This window comes from Coregonus clupeaformis, unplaced genomic scaffold (genome assembly GCF_020615455.1).
Source record: "Coregonus clupeaformis isolate EN_2021a unplaced genomic scaffold, ASM2061545v1 scaf0025, whole genome shotgun sequence".
Lineage (NCBI taxonomy): Eukaryota > Metazoa > Chordata > Actinopteri > Salmoniformes > Salmonidae > Coregonus > Coregonus clupeaformis.
Window position 1 is genome coordinate 200,477 of NW_025533480.1, and position 19,843 is coordinate 220,319.

Genomic DNA, 19,843 nt, shown 5'->3' on the forward strand with positions numbered 1-19,843 from the left:
TGGGCAGTCTGAGATATGGCTTTTTCTTTGCAACTCTGCCTAGAAGGTCAGCCTCCCGGAGTCGCCTCTTCACTGTTGACGTTGAGCCCGTTTTATTGCTTCTTTAATCAGCACAACAGTTTTCAGCTGTGCTAACATAATTGCAAAAGGGTTTTCTAATGACCAATTAGCCTTTTAAAATGATAAACTTGGATTAGCAAACACAACGTGCCATTGGAACACAGGACTGATGGTTGCTGATAATGGGCCTCTGTACCCCTATGTAGATATTCCATAGCCATTTACAACATTAACAATGTCTACACTGTATTTCTGATCAATTTGATGTTATTTTAATGGACAACAAAATTGCTTTCCTTTCGAAAACAAGGACATTTCTAAGTGACCCCAAACTTTTGAACGGTAGTGTAAATGCACGCAAACGCACACAGACACACACAAACACATCTTCACACTCACGTCCTCTCCGGAAACAGCCTGTCCCAAACCATATTAGCTACTCTGATGACGATTACTGGATACAACCAAGCTGACTAATATAATTGTTCAGTATGTGCCTTATAAGGGCAATTCGACCACAGCAGTACAAGTCAGTGAAGCATGGTTCCTCAGCCATTTCTGAAAGTAGTAACATGGAGATATCGACATTTAAATTTCACAGTATTCTGCACCGTTAACCATGACCTTCACTGTGTCAGTATAAGCGACAACATTTAATCTTCTTTACCACAACATACACACACACACACACACACAACAAACCTCAAACTCACCCCTCAGTGAGTAGCCCTAATAACCATTGAACTGGACGAGCCCCCTCCCCCCAGAGGCCATTTAATCAACACACAGTCTTCAGCTAGGTCCCAGCCATGTAACTGGATAAGTAAGAGCACGCTGAGGTATTCCTTTCACTCAGCAGACACAAACAGTCAAAAACCGCCAACTGATCTGTCTAGTGGTGGGCTATGGTGAGATGAGACCAAGGCTCAGAGCTGAAGTAGGGAGTAGGGTATTTCAGATCGAAGACTGGTGCTTGAACCTGATCTCCTCCATTCAGACATTAGGGCTTATGTTTGGTCTGAGATGAGGTTGGCTTTCTGCTGTGTAGTTTGTGGGTAGAGAGAATGGATTCTAGGTAAGTTATACTCCTACTAAAAGGCAGGGAGACAAATCCCTGAAGATACAGTTGCAAGGCATAGGTCTAGGATCAGCTTACTTTCTTCTAATCCTAACCTAAACCACTAAGGGGAGAAAGTCGAAACTGACCTAAGATCAGTATCTGCAGGCAACATCCTCCTAATCTGAGATATACACTGCATACCCTGCCAACAGCTCTTCCTTGTGGATCCCAGAGAGAGAGAGAGAGAGAGAGAGAGAGAGAGAGAGAGAGAGAGAGAGAGAGAGAGAGAGAGAGAGAGAGAGAGAGAGAGAGTTTTAAGCTGGGTAAAATCTCTGATGAGGGAGAATACAGGAAAGGAGAGAGGGACCGGCTGAACGAGCGTTGGAGGCTTCAAAAGTCTCCCCACTCCCCATCGTGACAGAAACAGAGAACAGTGAGTGTTTTGATAGGCCTGATGCAGAAACCACCCTGCAACCCAGATTAATAAAACATAACATAGAGGAAGGAGCTGAGAGGAGGAGAGAGAGTGGCTGCCAGCACCCAGCAGTGTGAGCCATACATCTATACTCCTAATGGGGGAGACAACACACACACGCAAGTACGCACAGAAGCATGCACGTAGTCACACACACAAACACAAAAATGCACTAAGACACACACACAGGCCCCCAGTAATGAGGACACATCTTCTCTCCGTCCTTCTCTTCATTATTCCTCCTATCCCTCTATCCCTCCATCCCACACTAAACGGTTACCTCAGGGGAGGCTTTACCTGGCAGATGAGGTAACTCAAAAAAAATATTTTAGTCATTTAGCAGACGCTCTTATCAAGAGCGACTTACAGTTAGTGAGCGCATACATTTTTCATACTGGCCACCCGTGGGAATCGAACCCACAACCCTGGCGTTGCATGCGCCATGCTCTACCAACTGAGCTACAGGAGGGGTTAAGACATCTGTGTGATAATAATAACTCAACTCCCTCCTTCACCTAAACATTTACAGTTGATCCTCCCTTTTTCTCCTTCCTCTCTCTTGTCCTTTATCTCTCTTTTATCTCCTCTCTTTCTCTTGTCTTCATATGTATCTCTTCTTTATCCCCCTCGCTCCCACCCCCCTCTTCTCTCCTATAAGACACATGCATTAGCCTAACAATTCACTTGATTATGATCCATTACTTAAATGCTTCTGGCATATAGAAGCCTTTCTTCGCTGTACCCTAACCCTCCATCCACCCTGCAGTAATCATGTGGGTAGCAGTTCCATACAGTTAATATGGTGAAGGTGTCACGCCCTGGCTCTGGGGACACTGTTATGTTGAGCCAGGGTGTGTAATTCTATGTATTCTATTGCTATGTTGGGAGTTCTAGTTTGTATTTCTATGTTGGCCTGAGTGACTCCCAATCAGAGGCAACGAGTGTCAGCTGGTTGTCTCTGATTGGGAGCCATATTTAAACTGTCTATCTTTCCCTTTGTGTTTGTGGTTTCTTGTTCTTATTTGGTTTGTGTTCAACCGTAGACATCACGTTATCGTCTGTTGTTTTGATCGTGTGATCATTCTCGAAATAAATATGTTCACCTTCAACGCTGCGCATTGGTCCTCCTCCTTAGACGATCGTGACAGAAGAAACCACCAGAACTGGACCAAGCAGCCTAGTGAGGAGCAGAGAGGGTGGACTTGGGAACAGTGGAGGAAGAGCTTCGACTGGGTCAAGCCGAATGAGGAGCTGAATGGCGGAGATTGGAAGCAGAAGAGCGAGAGTTGGGCGAGAATTATAGAGGCCTGGCCCACGGGGAAGAGAGACTCCCAGAACATTTTTAGGGGGGGGCTCACGACGTCGGGGCAGCAGGAGGCCGCGATAGAGCGGCCCAGCGGGTTGCCAGAGGAGGCCGCCAGGTTACGGGGGCCACTGGTCGAAGAGGGGATGGTGGATGTAGAGGCACGGCGAGAGGTACTGGCGTGTGTTGCCAGTCCGGTCCGGCCTGTTCCTGATCCCCACGTAGGGCCAGTGGTGTGTGTTCCCAGTACGGTCCGGCCTGTTCCTGCCACTCGCACCAAGTCAGTGGTGAGCTTCGTCCAGCCCGGCACGGCCGTTCCTGCTCCCGCACCAAGTCAGTGGTGCGCTTCGTCAGCCCGGTCCGGCCCGCTCCTGCTCCCGCACCAAGTCAGTGGTGCGCTTCGTCAGCCCAAGCTCGGCCCGTTCCTGCTCCACGCACCAAGTCAGCGGTGCGTGTCGCCAGCTTCGGCCCGGCCTGTTCCTGCTCCCCGCACCAAGTCTACGGTGCGTGTCGCCAGCTTCGGCCCGGCCTGTTCCTGCTCCCCGCACCAAGTCAGTGGTGCGTGTCGCCAGCCCTGTCCGGCCCTGTTCCTGCTCCCCACACCAAGCCAGTGGGTGCGTCGTCAGTCCAGCACGGCCCGTGCCTGTTCCCCACACCAAGCCAGTGGTGTGCGTCGTCAGTCCGGCACGGCCCGTGCCTGTTCCACTGGTGCCTGGTCCGGCACCGGTCAGATGCGTTACGCCGGAGCTAGAGCAATCCGCTCCATCAGTGTGCAGTTCAGCTCCGGCCAGCGGGCCAGACCGGACCAGGGGTACTTTGGGGGTTGGAGAGGGAGTGGGGATCAGGCCCGGAGCCGGATCCGCCGCCAAGGCGGAGTGCCCACCCGGTCCCTCCCCTGTGGTATTTAGTTGGCGCGGTCGGAGTCCGCGCCTTTAGGGGGGGGTACTGTCACGCCCTGGCTCTGGGGACACTGTTATGTTGAGCCAGGGTGTGTAATTCTATGTATTCTATTGCTATGTTGGGAGTTCTAGTTTGTATTTCTATGTTGGCCTGAGTGACTCCCAATCAGAGGCAACGAGTGTCAGCTGGTTGTCTCTGATTGGGAGCCATATTTAAACTGTCTATCTTTCCCTTTGTGTTTGTGGTTTCTTGTTCTTATTTGGTTTGTGTTCAACCGTAGACATCACGTTATCGTCTGTTGTTTTGATCGTGTGATCATTCTCGAAATAAATATGTTCACCTTCAACGCTGCGCATTGGTCCTCCTCCTTAGACGATCGTGACAGAGGGATAACATCCACAGGGTTTATAATGAGATTAGTGCTTCTTGGCTCAACAAGGCAGCTGATTATAATGATTATTAAACTGCCAGAAACCCATGACACATAGTTTATCAGGATGTTGAAGCAGGAGCCAGAGCCAGCCTTTTGTTGTGTTTCACATTGGAAGGGAGCACAGAGGCTGTGTAGCCATTGGTAATGTGCCATTGGAGCTTAGAGGTGGGCGGGTGAGTTGGCTAATTAAATAATGGATCTAATGAAAAGATAGTGTTTTTTCTACTCTAAACTCAACGTCAAGAGTCCTCATGTCAACCTAAGATGTTTGGCCTCATGATCTCGGAATGCTTTAGGTACTTTAGATTGGCCAGTTGGTCTGAGATTTGATTTGATCATTCGTCCTTCTTTAGAAAAAGTGTCCTAGTTGGTCATTAGCAGTTCTTGCCTGCCTCTGGCAAGTTTCAAAACCATCCAAACCTTTAACTCTACTGCATCTCTAAGCCCTACTACCATTAGGCCAAGGGAAGACATTTCATCACAGAGTTATGATACACTGTAGCTGATGGGAAGAATCCACCTTTTTTGGAGGGGGTCCAAATTAAGTGGCCCTCAATCTGAACTTGACAAAAGCCTCCCGTTCCTGTTGACTTCTCCTCTTCCTCTCTTTCCTCTAAAGAGAATCTCTTTTGATTATCTTCCCCAGAACAGAGCAGAGCGAGGGAGGGAGGGAGGGAGAAAAAGGGGGGGAGAGGGTGAGAGAGAGAGAGAGAGAGAGAGAGAGAGAAGGAGGGAGAGCGAGCGAGAACGAGAGAGAGAGGAAAGAAAGAGGGGCAGGGAGGGAGGGAGGGAGTCCTAGAGCAGTATTGTTAGTGTGCATAATGAAAGAGAGAAGGCAGCAGCGCGTATCCAGGAGGCTAGAGAGACCAGCTGCCATAGCAGATATACCTCCTCTGTTCACTGACTTTAGCAGACACACACGAACACACAAAACAAAACTCTCATAGGCTGATGAGGCAATGCCGCATTTCTCAAGAAACCGACATGGCAGACAGACAAACTCCCTCCAAAACTCCTTTGTCTCCACTAAGGCTTAATGGACATGCTGATTTCATTACGGTGTGACTGTGGCAGAGGAGAGAGAGAGATCTCTGCAGGTCCATAAACCTGGTGTTGTCAGTTAGTCTAATGCCAGCATTATATCCTACATTAGAGTGAATAAAATGATGCATGTACAATCACCGCCGCCACCGCATGGCTTAACGTTCTATTAATCCTCCAATAGCTATCTGATAGCTTCTGGTCATATGGGCTGAGGAAGTGTTCAGTGTGTGGCGGCCCGGCAGGCAAGATTTCTGGCTTATTGAATTTATCTCCAGGTATCAATTGCACTTTTAACGTTGTGAGTGGGGACGGCGGTAGGATACGCACGCACACATGCAGACACACAGGCAGACAGAGGTACGGGGGGATCTTTTGTGGGAGCGGCAGCAGCAAATGAAGCGTCCACTCAGTTAAGTCTCAGTCTCATCAGTCTCCCTTGTCCAGCCATCCAGTGGCTCATCCACAGTTTGATGTTGTGTAATACTGTTAATATGGGGACAAAGCACAGAGAAGGAATAGGAGACTGGATATGCATGTCAGAACATGGGAAGACTTTAGTACTCTCTCTCTCTCTCTCTCTCTCTCTCTCTCTCTCTCTCTCTCTCTCTCTCTCTCTCTCTCTCTCTCTCTCAGAAATGATGTCTTCATGGTTCTGAACTAAACACACTGCTCGGTTATCCTGCAGACAATTAACATAATAACACTGAGATCAGAGGTGATGTGAAGCTCATTCTAGCTTATATATGAATACGATTGAGATTGTATTTTATTTGACCTACGGGTCATAAAAACCTTACACACATCACTGTATATCTCTCTTCTTACTCTCTCCATCCCCCTCTCTCCCTCTCTCTTCCCTCTAACTATATGTGTAGCTGTCATGCTAGGGTCAAGTTCATCATCTAGCCGTTATTCCTTGCTAATTAGCCCGGGCTGGTTACCGTAGAGAAGGCGTCCATCTTGTCCTGAGCAGTCAGAGCTAGAGCAGCTAACCCTGTGGAGATGGGCTGTAATGAGATAGCTCTGTCTAGCATGGCCGTGTCCTCTCCTCACAGCTCTACACACACACACATACTGACTCCACGGTTCCACGGCTCAGGGCCTAATTGTTTTGGCTCCGCTGCCCTCTCCATAGAAGGGTAATGGAGAGCCTCGCGGAGGGTGGCCCCGACCAAGACCACAATATGGTCAAAATATAGGAGCTGGCACTAGGTCAATAAATAACTTTTTGGTAGAGTAGGAAAAAGTGGATATTGTTCTCTTTCTCTGCCCGAGTTCTTTGTCCAGCGTCCTGTGCTTTGTGGATGAGGATAAAATACTGTTATACAGGATGCTAAGATTGAGACACACTACACTGTGAATGTTTCAGTTCCTGCGAACATAGCACTACTATGAGGGTTAGTAGATGGATCAATACAGTCAATATCCTCACCAGTGTTCTAAACTAGAAGTGCGAAGCAGTCCTTTGTGTACGTTTTTTTTGTCTCCTCGCTAAACCGGTGTATTCTCACTCCACACTGTCAGGGACAGGGTAGTTAATAAAGGATCTTAACAACACATCAATGCCATTCAACCACACTCTACAGACATAGCTGGGAACAATAGAGATGATATTGGCTTGATGTTCAACACTGAACACCGATGAATGCTCTCTGCTTGTATCACTATGACTCATTTGACAGATAACAATGAAGTGCAGAGGAGAAAAGAGGAGGAAAAAAAACACACTTCCATCTCTCCAGCCGCCCATTAGAGATTTCTGGGAGATTTTCTGAAAAGTTCCATTGTCTAAAAATGTTATATTTTCTACAAGTTTTTGCAGTTTTAGTTGAATGTATTTTGTCAAAGTTTTACCCCAGTGTGAAAGTTAAAGTACAGGCTGTAAGGTGTTTTATTCCTTCCTACCCACGCACAGAACTACAATTAAGGTTTCTCGTAGACTGAAAAGGAGGGGACCTTGGACATATTTTCAGGAATAAAAGGTAAGAGATGAACATTAATGGTGAGTAGTGAAGACTTTATCAAGCTATTCATTAGACCGCCGGAGGATTCATAGAGGACAATGGAGGTGACCTGGGTAGTGGGAGGCTTTATACAGTGAGGGAAAAAATGATTTGATCCCCTGCTGATTTTGTACGTTTGCCCACTGACAAAGAAATGATCAGTCTATAAGGTTTATTTGAACAGTGAGAGACAGAATAACAACAAAAAAATCCAGAAAAACGCATGTCAAAAATGTTATAAATTGATTTGCATTTTAATGAGGGAAATAAGTATTTTACCCCCTCTCAATCAGAAAGATTTCTGGCTCCCAGGTGTCTTTTATACAGGGTAACAAGCTGAGATTAGGAGCACAATCTTAAAGGGAGCGCTCTTAATCTCAGTTTGTTACCTGTATAAAAGACACCTGTACACAGAAGCAATCAATCAATCAGATTCCAAACTCTCCACCATGGCCAAGACCAAAGAGCTCTCCAAGGATGTCAGGGACAAGATTGTAGACCTACCCAAGGCTGGAATGGGCTACAAGACCATCGCCAAGCAGCTTGGTGAGAAGGTGACAACAGTTGGTGCGATTATTCGCAAATGGAAGAAACACAAAAGAACTGTCAATCTCCCTCGGCCTGGGGCTCCATGCAAGATCACAAGAGTTGCAATGATCACAAGAACGGTGAGGAATCAGCCCAGAACTACACAGGAGGATCTTGTCAATGATCTCAAGGCAGCTGGGACCATAGTCACCAAGAAAACAATTGGTAACACACTACGCCGTGAAGGACTGAAATCCTGCAGTGCCCGCAAGGTCCCCCTGCTCAAGAAAGCACATATACAAGGCCGTCTGAAGTTTGCCAATGAACATCTGAATGATTCAGAGGAGACCTGGGTGAAAGTGTTGTGGTCAGATGAGACCAAAATCGAGCTCTTTGGCATCAACTCAACTCGCCGTGTTTGGAGGAGGAGGAATGCTGCCTATGACCCCAAGAACACCATCCCTACCGTCAAACATGGAGGTGGAAACCTTATGCTTTGGGGGTGTTTTTCTGCTAAGGGGACAGGACAACTTCACTGCATCAAAGGGACGATAGATGGGGCCATGTACCGTCAAATCTTGGGTGAGAATCTCCTTCCCTCAGCCAGGGCATTGAAAATGGGTCGTGGATGGGTATTCCAGCATGACAAGAAGAAGCACATTAAGGGAGTGGCCTAGCCAGTCTCCAGACCTTAATCCCATAGAAAATCTGTGGAGGGAGCTGAAGGTTTGAGTTGCAAAATGTCAGCCTCGAAACCTTAATGACTTGGAGAAGATCTGCAAAGAGGAGTGGGACAAAATCCCTCCTGAGATGTGTGCAAACCTGGTGGCCAACTACAAGAAACGTCTGACCTCTGTGATTGCCAACAAGGGTTTTGCCACCAAGTACTAAGTCATGTTTTGCAGAGGGGTCAAATACTTATTTCCCTCATTAAAATGCAAATCAAGTTATAACATTTTTGACTTGCGTTTTTCTGGATTTTTTTGTTGTTATTCTGTCTCTCACTGTTCAAATAAACCTACCATTAAAATTATAGACTGATCATTTCTTTGTCAGTGGGAAAACGTACAAAATCAGCAGGGGATCAAATACTTTTTTCCCTCACTGTATATCATGTCACACCACTGGGCTCTATTTAAACAAACCTAGCACAATGGTAAATCTAATCACAGGTGGTAGCGCTATAGGTTCAGGGGTGTGTCAGAAATATTTTTGCTATTTTCACTATCACAATTATTGGCAGACCTGCTGGTTTTTGATGAGTAAACAAGTTGTGGGTGTGTTGAGGCTTGGCCCCTAACTGGCCAATCAGAACGTGCTCCATGGCAAAATATGTCGTTGTTTCAAGTTGTGTTTTTACTGTCTTTTGTGTATTGCCTTGGAATCAATTCCATTTCCAATGTTAGTCTGTTATAGTTTATTAAATGGATTACATTAACGAAATAAAATGTAGACCTATCTTCGCTAAATACGTTAACTGTGGTCCTCTGTAGCTCAGCTGGTAGAGCACGGCGCTTGTAACGGCAAGGTAGTGGGTTCGATCCCCGGGACCACCCATACACAAAAAAAAATGTATGCACGCATGACTGTAAGTCGCTTTGGATGAAAGCGTCTGCTAAATGGCATATTATTAACTTGAACCCATTTGCAGTCCACATTGTTCTAATTGCATACTGTAGCTTCAATAGCATTTACACTGATATAGGGGCTAGGCCTACTGTAAATTGCATTATGGTAATATAAATTGCATTATAGTCAATAAGTTATAGTCAATTATAGTCAAATCAATTCGTTTCTGTAATCCATTTGCACTGCCCCCCCACCCCATCATTTTATGCTGCTGCTACTCTGTTAATTATTTATGCATAGTCACTTTAACTCTACCCACATGTACATATTACTTCAACTACCTCAACTAGCCGGTGCCCCCGCACATTGACTCTGCACCGGTACCCCCCTGTATATATAGCCTCCCTACTGTTATTTGTTTTACTTCTGCTCTTTTTTTCTCAACACTTTTTTTGTTGTTGTTTTATTTTTACTTTTTTGTTTAAAATAAATGCACTGTTGGTTAAGGGCTGTAAGTAAGCATTTCACTGTAATGTCTGCACCTGTTGTATTCGGCGCATGTGGCCAATAAAATTTGATTTGATTTGATTTGATTTGAAGCCTAAACAGAGAACTAATAATTTTATTCAAATTATAAATCAAATTAAACAACATGTTTTAAATAGTCAAATTTACAGATACCATAATTTCTCCCCGTGGGCATATAATATTAAAACAACGCAGATTATGGAGGGTTTTACGCACATCCAAACTTTTGACAGCAGCTGGACAAAGATCCAATAAATAGAAAGTTAGAATGTCTACTCACCGTTATACTCTCCCAAATAGGCCTATGTTTTATGAACATAATCGGAACCATTTTACAGAGCAGATCGCATTCACACATCAGAAGTTGCATTGCAAGCGCGCCACGGACGTTGTCACTATAAAACCAGGAAGGTGAATAATTCTAATAAGCAAATGTAAATGAAATGATATAATAAAATCGGCAGGATAAAAAAGCCACTCATTGCTGTTGAACCAGCCTTCGTTATAGTAGGCCTAAGGGAGGGCTTGGGTTTGAACATATGAAACAGAAAATAAGCCATTTTTACAGGAGAGATAACTTCTAAATACGAGGTTCACCGGTATTCACCGAGGTTCTCATCTCTCGTTTCATGATGGATATGGATACGTAGCCTACATCATGGAGGGGGTTTTACACACAACGCATAGATAAAAAGGGAATGTCAGCTCACTGTTTTACTCCTCTCAAACTTGCTATTTTAATAAAGCTTTGGTGATTAAGATTCATTTCCAAGCGGTCTCAGGAGCCAAACCCTTTATTGACTACTTCACGATTGCATTGGGCAGACAAAAAAAAGCCTTAATTGAGAGGAGGGGAGGCTATGCTTGATTTTTAATCAAATAAATCGAAATGGGGAAAAACATGCTTTTATGGTTTCTAAATACGAAGTATTCAGGCACCAAAAGCACATTAGGCTACTCTTGTTCCATGCGCATATGGGCAGTGTGCATCATAGCTGGATAGGCTGCGTTTCCGCTGTCTAAATTCATGCCATAACCAACTGCGTTACTGCTAAAACCAGCTGTTGGTTGGTCTTAAATATCCCTATCAGCACTGCCTGAAATTAGCACTTTGGATCATGTTTTTAAGGACACACCTAAAATATTTCCACCCCGCCCATTTCAGAGCAAGCTAGCTGATATAAGACATGTAAATTGCCGAACCTGGCGTTGGTGCTGGAAAATGCCAGTGTGGCAATTTTAATATGACGAAATTGCAAACTAACGTGCATTTGACACTAGCGCCGCGGTAACGCTAGCCGGAAATAGAGCCCTATGTGTCACTCTGTGTTGGCACGTCGTTGGTTGCATTGGACATGTGTAATGTCCCTGTCCAGGAGCAGACCTGGGACATGTGTGGCTTCCTGTAACACACTCTGGAGGCAGCATATAAAGTGGACTACTAGGATGCATCCCAAATTGAACCCTATTCCCTATATAGTGCACTACTTTTGACCAGGGCCTGTAGGGGACACTACATAGGGAATATTGTGTCATTTGGGACGCAGCCCTAGATTATCATATTCATCAGAGCAAAAGTGGTGGGACACACTGGTCCTCAAAAGCTACAGGGTTGCCGATGTGCGTTATTTCCTATGAGAGACTGATTAAGACATAAAGATGTCTTTTGATATCTGTCCTACAAAGTCTACAAAGACTTGTTGTGGCAATTTTTCTACATTTACTTCAGCTGCTCATTGAAAACGGAGTCACAATAGCCCAACAGCAACTGAAATAAGATTTTCTCTGCCAATAACAGTCCCTAAATGTGTTACTTTACAGAGTGTTGTCACCAATGTTGTTGGTAGGCAACAACAGAACAGGACATTCTAGATAAAAGAACTAGATGAGTTGAGATGATGAAAGAGACAGTAGTCTGTTTGATATCTTGCTTGCATTCTGAGTCAATCCCTCCATGGTGATGACTGATGATGGACCAGGATGAAAAAGAGAGAGAAACGGAAAAGAGCAACAAAAACAGGGAAAACATCATCAACATTGAGCCAAATCTGAAGTATCATGTTTTTGGTCAAAGAAAATAGGAAATATCTGCAGCATGCCTAGACATATGAATAAAACTATGCAAACTCATCTAGTGGCCTCTAGACAGAATCAAGTGATAACACAACGTCTGAAGTGGGCTGCTTAATAAGTCAGTGATTGACATGAGACAAAGCATACGTCCTAAATGACACCCTATTCCCTAAATAGTGCACTACTTTATAGGGAATGCACTATATAGGGAATAGGAATGTGCCATTTGGGGCACAACCAGAATGTCCTTTAGACCACTGTGGAGACAATAGAGGGTGTGGAGACTCAAGCTGAACAGAACAGAAGAAGAGGTATCAGATGCAGTCTGCACGGTGTAGCGTGTGATTGCTGCTACAGGCACTGTTCCTTATTGTCTTTCTTCCCCTGGATCTGCAATGCACCACCATCTGCGTGTGTGTATGAGAGGGAAAACAAGAGAGATATGGAGGGAGAGGGGAGAAGTGGAGAGTTGGAGGGAGGGAGAGACAGATGGAGAGAGAGAAGTAGGGGAGGAAAGGAGAGAGAAAATAGAGGGAGAATGAGAGATAATGAGAAGATAAAGGAGAGAGAGGGAATGGGAAAGAGAGACAGAGGGGAGGAGAGGGAGGAAGGGAGGGATAGAGCTAGGAATGTGCTCTCTCTATCAGCATGAGTTTCTGTCAGAGTCAGAGAGCACATCGATAACACCTGAACACTGTAGGGAAGGAGAGATATACACACACACACACACGCGCACACACACACACACACTGGGGGTCAGTGGAGGGGTCATCCAAGTGTCCAATCTCATGCTGCTGAGAAAGGTTAGATCCTCTGGCAGGGTTCCATGGGGAAAGATCGTTAATAAGTGCACCGGCCAGTGTGTGTGTGTGTGTGTGTGTGTGTGTGTGTGTGTGTGTGTGTGTGTGTGTGTGTGTGTGTGTGTGTGTGTGTGTGTGTGTGTGTGTGTGTGTGTGTGTGTATGTGTCTGCATGAGATATCTCTACACCTGGTGTGTGTTTTCCCTAGATCGTTCTGAAACCTCACTACTGAATTAGGCTCTTCCTCTCCGTCAAGACAAAAGGCGCTGGATTGATTTTCCACCTGTGTCGGTAAGCAGGGGGATTGGGCCTATCAGCTCAGCACAGCTCCTCTAAGTTGCATTTGATTGGTATGGATCCCTGGTCCCTGCTGCGGCCATGTCAAGGGCACTGTGGATGGTCCGACTCAATGCCCTCCTAACGGGTGCAGATGAGCTGTATACTAAACTACAACAAGGAATAGAAGTGTTCTCTACTGACATACACTGACTTAAACTCTCTTGTCTTGCCGTCTCTTGCTCGCTAGCTCGCTCGCTCACGAACGCACACACACACACACACACACAGTCTGTAACTTTATCCAATAACAGCCCTAACCTTGCTATGCCAGACATGATGTACTATAAGAGCCTGTAGCTGAAGAACACAAAACAACATAAGTCTACAACATCATCAACATCAGTCCCCAGCAGAAAACACATTCACTCCTCTGGCGTCATTATTATTAACCTCCTGTTGAACTCCAGAGGGGCAGAAATCGATACCAACACAACATGTTGCTTCTCCGTGTAGTCAGCTTGAAAGCATCACGTCAAGTATTCCCAGGCCTGTAGAAGACTAGATACTAGATGTAAACAACATCAACAGCCCTACGGCAATTTATCTTGTGCCTCTCGGCATTGAAAAACCAGCAGCAGTCAATAGACAGAAGATTTAGTAAGTAGTCTGGTAAAGTGTAGTTTGTCAGGCCTGCTCTCTGCTCCATTCCCTTCTACATTCATCTCAATCAAGTGGGCAGTGACATTTTGCTCTATTAAGGGAGGTTACTGTCTTAAATGGTGGTGAAGTACTATGTGACCAGTGTCTTTAGTATTCAACAGGGCTAGAATGGCCATAGTAGGACTTGAACCTGCAACCTTGTGTTTATCAGCCCAATACCTTAGCTATCACTGCCAAGAGGTCCAAACCCTCGCCGATAAGTTGCAGGTGCTGTACTAGCTATGGATGATACAGTATTTACAATGCCATGTGAATTTTGCTTAAGCCACTGGAGTGTAAAGTGTTGTTCAGTGTTTGTGAGTGGACGACACTGCCACTGTATGAATACATGTATTACCTAATGTTCTTACAGTCTTAAAACTGCCTTGTGGGCTAATTATTCATTTAGAGAGGAATTCTCATGCAGTAATTCTAATACAGGCAAGACTCGCTGATCGATCAACACAAATTATGCAAATCACAGGAGTTGAATGGAACATAACAAATGAATATGCGGCGAGATAAATAAATATAACCATAACAAAAAGAAGCAGAAAGTACATATTCAAATGAACTGTCTAATGTTATTTAGTGGGAGATGTATCAATTGTTTTTGCCCACTTATGCTCTTCGGAGGCCGAGAGGGACAAAACAGTCAAATAAGCACAACACTCATGAAAACAAGTTTAAAGTATTACTGCGTCTCAAGTCAAGCTCCAAGTTGCTTACCATCTGCAGCAAGCACAAAGCGTTGTAAACTATGTTAGGAGAAGTGGATGGATATTCCATGGCACAACTAGTTAAAAAGCTGAACTACATAACATATAGAATATTATGTACACATAATAATGTACAGAATAGATTAATGGAGTATGGCCATTAGCAGGTGAAGGAAGCAGGATAAGTTAGGATAATTAGTTGAGAAATATGAAGAGAGCAGTAGTATTAGTATTAGTAGTATTATCCCTTTCACTGAGAGCCAGTAAAGGGAACTATCACTGAGAGGGAATAGCATGTGTAACCCTACGCACTCTGTGGGAGGACTGCTCTCAGAGAGGATGGATCATGGCTCATGGAGGACACTAGGGGGAAACAAGATGGGGCAAAACGTAAATCATTTCACTAACTACCTCATGAATTACAGTAACCCTGTAATCAAAGCTTAATGAATGTTCAAGATGTCCTTTGATTGGAGGGGGAGAAAGAAAAAGGAGTCATGGATAGGGTGGGTATGATGAGGGAGTGGTGTGTGACTCGAAGTTGAAGTTGATGTTGTGTATGTGGCTGAGCAGTGTGTGTGTGTGTGTGTGTGTGTGTGTGTGTGTGTGTGTGTGTGTGTGTGTGTGTGTGTGTGTGAGAGTGTGCGTGTGTGTGTGTGCATCCTTGCTCCACTCACCATTAAAGTTGACAGCTCTGATATGGCTGAGTAGTTCCTTGCCGTCGATGTTGGCCATCTTTGGGCACAGGCCTGGGTATCCATAGCAGAGTTCCCGGTGCATCCGGTGTAGGGCATGGGCCATAGCATACACAGCATCCATCACAAACTGCACCTTCCCCTCCTGCTCGTAGCTTGAGTCCCGACCAACCTTCTCCAGACCTGGGAGAGTGGAGAGAGACAGACGGACAGTCAGCTACACTGTGGAGGGAAATATCCAAGTGTCTATTTGGCAAAGATGCAAAATGTATAACATTACATTATAATGGCATTTTCGTGAAAAAAACACTGACCTTGGTCCCACTGCTTTCACACAAACACAAACATCTGTCGGTACTGGGCATGTTGTTTTATTCAGTTGAGCACACACACAGTGACACACACAAACTAACACACACACACACACACACACACTGACACACGCGAGCACACAAGTGCACACTCACTTTCTTTCTAATGCAGTTGAATATGTGCTTATGTAACTGATAGCATCATTAGCATAATTAGCTAATAGAGGCGAAAGCACAAACTCCTAATTGATTATGATGCCTTTCTACCATTTTCATCAAAGTTATTAAAGTGGAACTGCAACAGAAAATGGAAAAAGGGTTGATTTTCAGAAGCAACTAATTTGTATTGAATTCTTTCAGCTTTTTACTCAGCTTTTTACTCACTACAAGCCTTCAGGGAAAGAAAAACTAAAAAATTGTAAATAAAAAACATGCCCGGGCTAGCTTCCACTGTCACGGTTTCGGCCGAGGCTGCTCCTTCTCCTTGTTCGGGCAGGCTTCGGCGGTCGTCGTCTCCGGAGTACTAGCTGCCACCGTTCTATGTTTCTATGTTTGATTGGTTTTGTCTGTTTTGTTACACCTGTTCCTTGTTAGTGTTCATTATGCGTCCTATTTAGTTCTCTTGAGTTTGGTCAGGTGTTGTGTGTAATTGTTCGATGTCACGTGTTGTGTTAGTTCGTTGTTCTGTTCTCTCTGTAATATTTTGTTAGAGAGAGTCCCGCACTTTGTGCGCCTTTATTTTTTGTACTTTACCTTTGTGCGTAAAGTTCGCCTGTTGCCTGTTGCCGTGGTTGACTTGTTCTTTGGACTTCACTAAAGACGTCTGTTCGAAACCTCTGTGTGTCCCGCGTGTGATTCTACGCTACCTCTACACTCAACCCTGACATAATTACACACCATTACAATGGAATCAGCAGGAGCAACCGCACCCACGGAGATCATCGAGGAGCGCCTTCGTGGACAGGAGGACAGGATTAACCAAATCGGGCACGCTCTGGACAGAGTTATGAACACCCTCCATCGATGGGAGACCAGCGGGGTACCCACACCTCCACCTACCACACCATCACCATCGGTCAGCCCGCCTGTCCAACTTCCGGAACCCAGTGGGATTCGGCTCTCGCTCCCGAGGGCGTACGACGGCACCGCTGCCGGGTGTCAGGGGGTTCCTGTTGCAAGTTGAACTCTACCTCGCCACCGTACACCCGGCGCCCTCGGGACACGAGAGCGTTTCGCCCTCATCTCCTGTCTCACCGGCAAGGCGTTGGAGTGGGCCAACGCCGAATGGAGGAGAATAGACGCCGCAACTATCACCTATGCGGAGTTCTCCCGCCGCTTCCGTGCAGTGTTTGACCATCCACCGGAGGGGAAGGCGGCGGGGGAGCGTCTATTCTACCTCCGGCAGGGGATGAGGAGCGCGCAGGGTTTTGCCCTGGAGTTCCGGACTCTAGCGGCAGATGCAGGGTGGAATGAGCGGGCTCTCATAGATCACTTCCGCTGCAGTCTCCGGGAGGACGTCCGTAGAGAGTTGGCGTGCAGGGATACCACGCTTTCGTTTGACCAATTGGTTGACATGGCCATTCGGCAGGACACCCTGCTCGCCACCCGCGGGCGTCCCGGGTGGGGGTCGCCCATTCCACCCTCCAGCACCTCCGAGCCGAGCCCTATGGAGCTCGGAGGTGCTGGCGCTAGAGAACGGAGGAGAAGGAGCCCAAGGGGGGCCGTCCCCTGCACCAACTGTGGCCGTGGAGGGCACACCGCGGCTAGGTGCTGGGGAGTGTCTCCTGGTGGAAGAGAAGGCAGGCCACACATTGGGGAGTCCTCCCAGGTGAGTAGGCGCCCCACTTACCCAGAGCTTTCTGTCGTACACATAACCATACCTGTTTGTTTTCCACAGGTTGCACCTCGTTTCAGCATAAGGCGCTAGTAGATTCAGGCGCAGCTGGGAATTTTGTAGATCGCAAATTCTGTGTAGAGTTAGGGATCCCTCTCCTTCCGGTAAATAATCATTTCCCTGTACATGCCCTAGATAGCCGTCCGTTAGGATCCGGTTGATTAGGGAGGTCACAGTGCCACTTAGGATGGAGACGCAGGGGGGTCATGAGGAGACGATTCAGCTCTATCTGATCAACTCTCCTGCGTATCCGGTGGTGCTGGGGCTTCCCTGGTTGATTACACATGATCCTACTATTTCGTGGCGAGAGAGGGCTCTTAAGGGGTGGTCTGCCCAGTGTGAGGGGCTATGTCTGGGTGTTTCCGTAGGGGCGACCTCGGTGGAGAGTCCGAACCAAATGCCCGCAATGCACATTCCCCCCGAGTATGAGGATTTGGCACTCGTGTTTAGCAAGACGAGAGCGGCGCGATTGCCGCCTCATAGACAGGGGGATTGTGCGATAGACCTCCAGGCAGGAGCTGCGCTCCCGCGGAGCCATGTGTATCCTTTGTCACAAGAGGAGAAGAGGGCGATGGAGACATACATTGCCGAGTCTCTGAGACAGGGATACATACGGCCCTCCACTTCACCCGTGTCCTCGAGCTTCTTTTTTGTGAAGAAAAAGGATGGAGGTTTGCGCCCGTGTATTGATTACCGCGGTCTCAATCAGATTACTGTGAAATATAGTTATCCACTCCCTCTGATTGCGACTATGACGGAGTCATTACACGGTGCGCGGTTCTTCACAAAATTGGACCTCAGGAGCGCATATAACTTGGTGCGCATTAGAGAGGGCGATGAATGGAAGACAGCATTTAGTACTACCTCCGGTCATTACGAGTATCTCGTTATGCCATACGGGTTAATGAATGCTCCATCAGTCTTCCAATCCTTTGTAGATGAGATTTTCCGGGACATGCAGGGGCAGGGAGTAGTAGTGTACATAGACGATATTCTGGTGTACAGTTCTACCCGAGCCGAGGATGTAGCCCTGGTGCGCCGAGTGTTGAGGAGGCTGTTGGAGCATGACCTGTATGTCAAGGCAGAGAAATGTCTGTTCTTCCAGGAGTCGGTCTCCTTTTTGGGATATCAGTTGTCTGCGTCAGTGTCACACCCTGGCTCTGGGACTCTATATGTTGAGCCAGGGTGTGTTCATTCTATGTGTTCTGTTTCTATGTTGGGTGTTCTAGGTTGTGTATTCTATGTTTGCCTGAGTGACTCCCAATCAGAGGCAACGAGTGTCAGCTGTTGGCTGGTTGTCTCTGATTGGGAGCCATATTTATACTGTCTGTTTTCCCTTGGTGTTTGTGGGTTTTTGTTCCGTGTTCGGTCATTGTCACCGTGGACTTCACGAGTCGTTTATTGTTTTGTGCTTTAATATAATAAAGTAACATGTTCGTTCATCACGCTGCGCATTGGTCTACTTCTCTCCCTGACGATCGTGACAGAAAAACCCACCATACCAGGACCAAGCAGCGTGTCCAGGAGCAGGCAGACTGGACATGGGAGGAAGCGCCAGGAAAGGAGATGGAGAGGCTGGCGATGGCCCAGGTGGGCAAATCGTGGTCCTGGGAGGACATGCTCGGGGGCAAAGGGCCATGGGCAAGGATTAAGGCCCTGGCGAGAGAGGAGCAGCGGCGTCAGCAGTGTCATCGTCGGAAGGACGAGAGGCAACCCCAAAAAAAAATTTAGGGGGGGCACACTGCATGGGCGGCTGGGCAGCAGGAGGCTGCCACAGGGCGATTTGGAGAGGAGGCCACCGGGTTTGGGGGGCCAGAAGGCAGGTTGGCGGAGCCTGGAAGGAGAGCGGAACCAACGTCCCGTACTCAGGCATGGCAGCATGGGACGGGGCAGGTTCCGCGGTATGCGGAGCGGCGTTCTGTGCCACGAGTGGTCCGGCATAGTCCTGTACGTCCTGTGCGAGCGCCCCGCACGTGTCGTGCGAAGGCGGGTATGCAGCCAGGGCGGAGTGTGCCGGCTCAACGCTCGTGGTCTCCAATGCCTCTCCGCGGTCCCGGATATCCTGCTCCAGTGTCACGTGCTGTTATGCCAGTACGGGTACACAGCCCTGTACGTCCTGTGCGGATGCCTCACACAGAGTGTGTGAGGGTAGGCATTCAGCCAGGACGGGTTGTGGCCGCTCTTCACTCCAGGTCTCCTATCCGTCTCCACAGCCCGGTTCGGCCTGTCCCTGCTCCACGCCCCAAGCCTACGGTGTGCATCGCCAGCCCAGTCCGGCCTGTCCCTGCTCCACGCCCCCAAGCCTACGGTGTGCGTCGCCAGCCCAGTCCGGCCTGTCCCTGCTCCACGCACCAAGCCTACGGTGTGCGTCGCCAGCCCAGTCCGGCCAGTCCCTGCTCCACGCACCAAGCCTACGGTGTGCGTCGTCAGCCTGGTCCAGCCCGTTCCTGCTACTCGCACCAAGCCAGGG

General features: G+C 47.2%; 1 protein-coding gene across 3 annotated transcripts in view; it reads right to left on the reverse strand.

Moving 5' to 3' along the window:
* Nucleotides 1–19,843, reverse strand: part of LOC121543659 (metabotropic glutamate receptor 8) — a 239,230-nt gene that overhangs the window by 45,526 nt on the left and 173,861 nt on the right. For 2 of the 3 annotated variants that reach the window (XM_041853701.2, XM_041853702.2), the window contains exons 7-8: nucleotides 15,151–15,351; nucleotides 14,786–14,836 (exon numbers count right to left, since the gene is read on the reverse strand). In XM_041853701.2, coding sequence (XP_041709635.1) covers nucleotides 14,786–14,836; nucleotides 15,151–15,351 — 252 coding nt within the window. The remainder of the gene's footprint in view (nucleotides 1–14,785; nucleotides 14,837–15,150; nucleotides 15,352–19,843) is intronic. The other variant, XM_041853703.2, reaches the window with a different exon arrangement.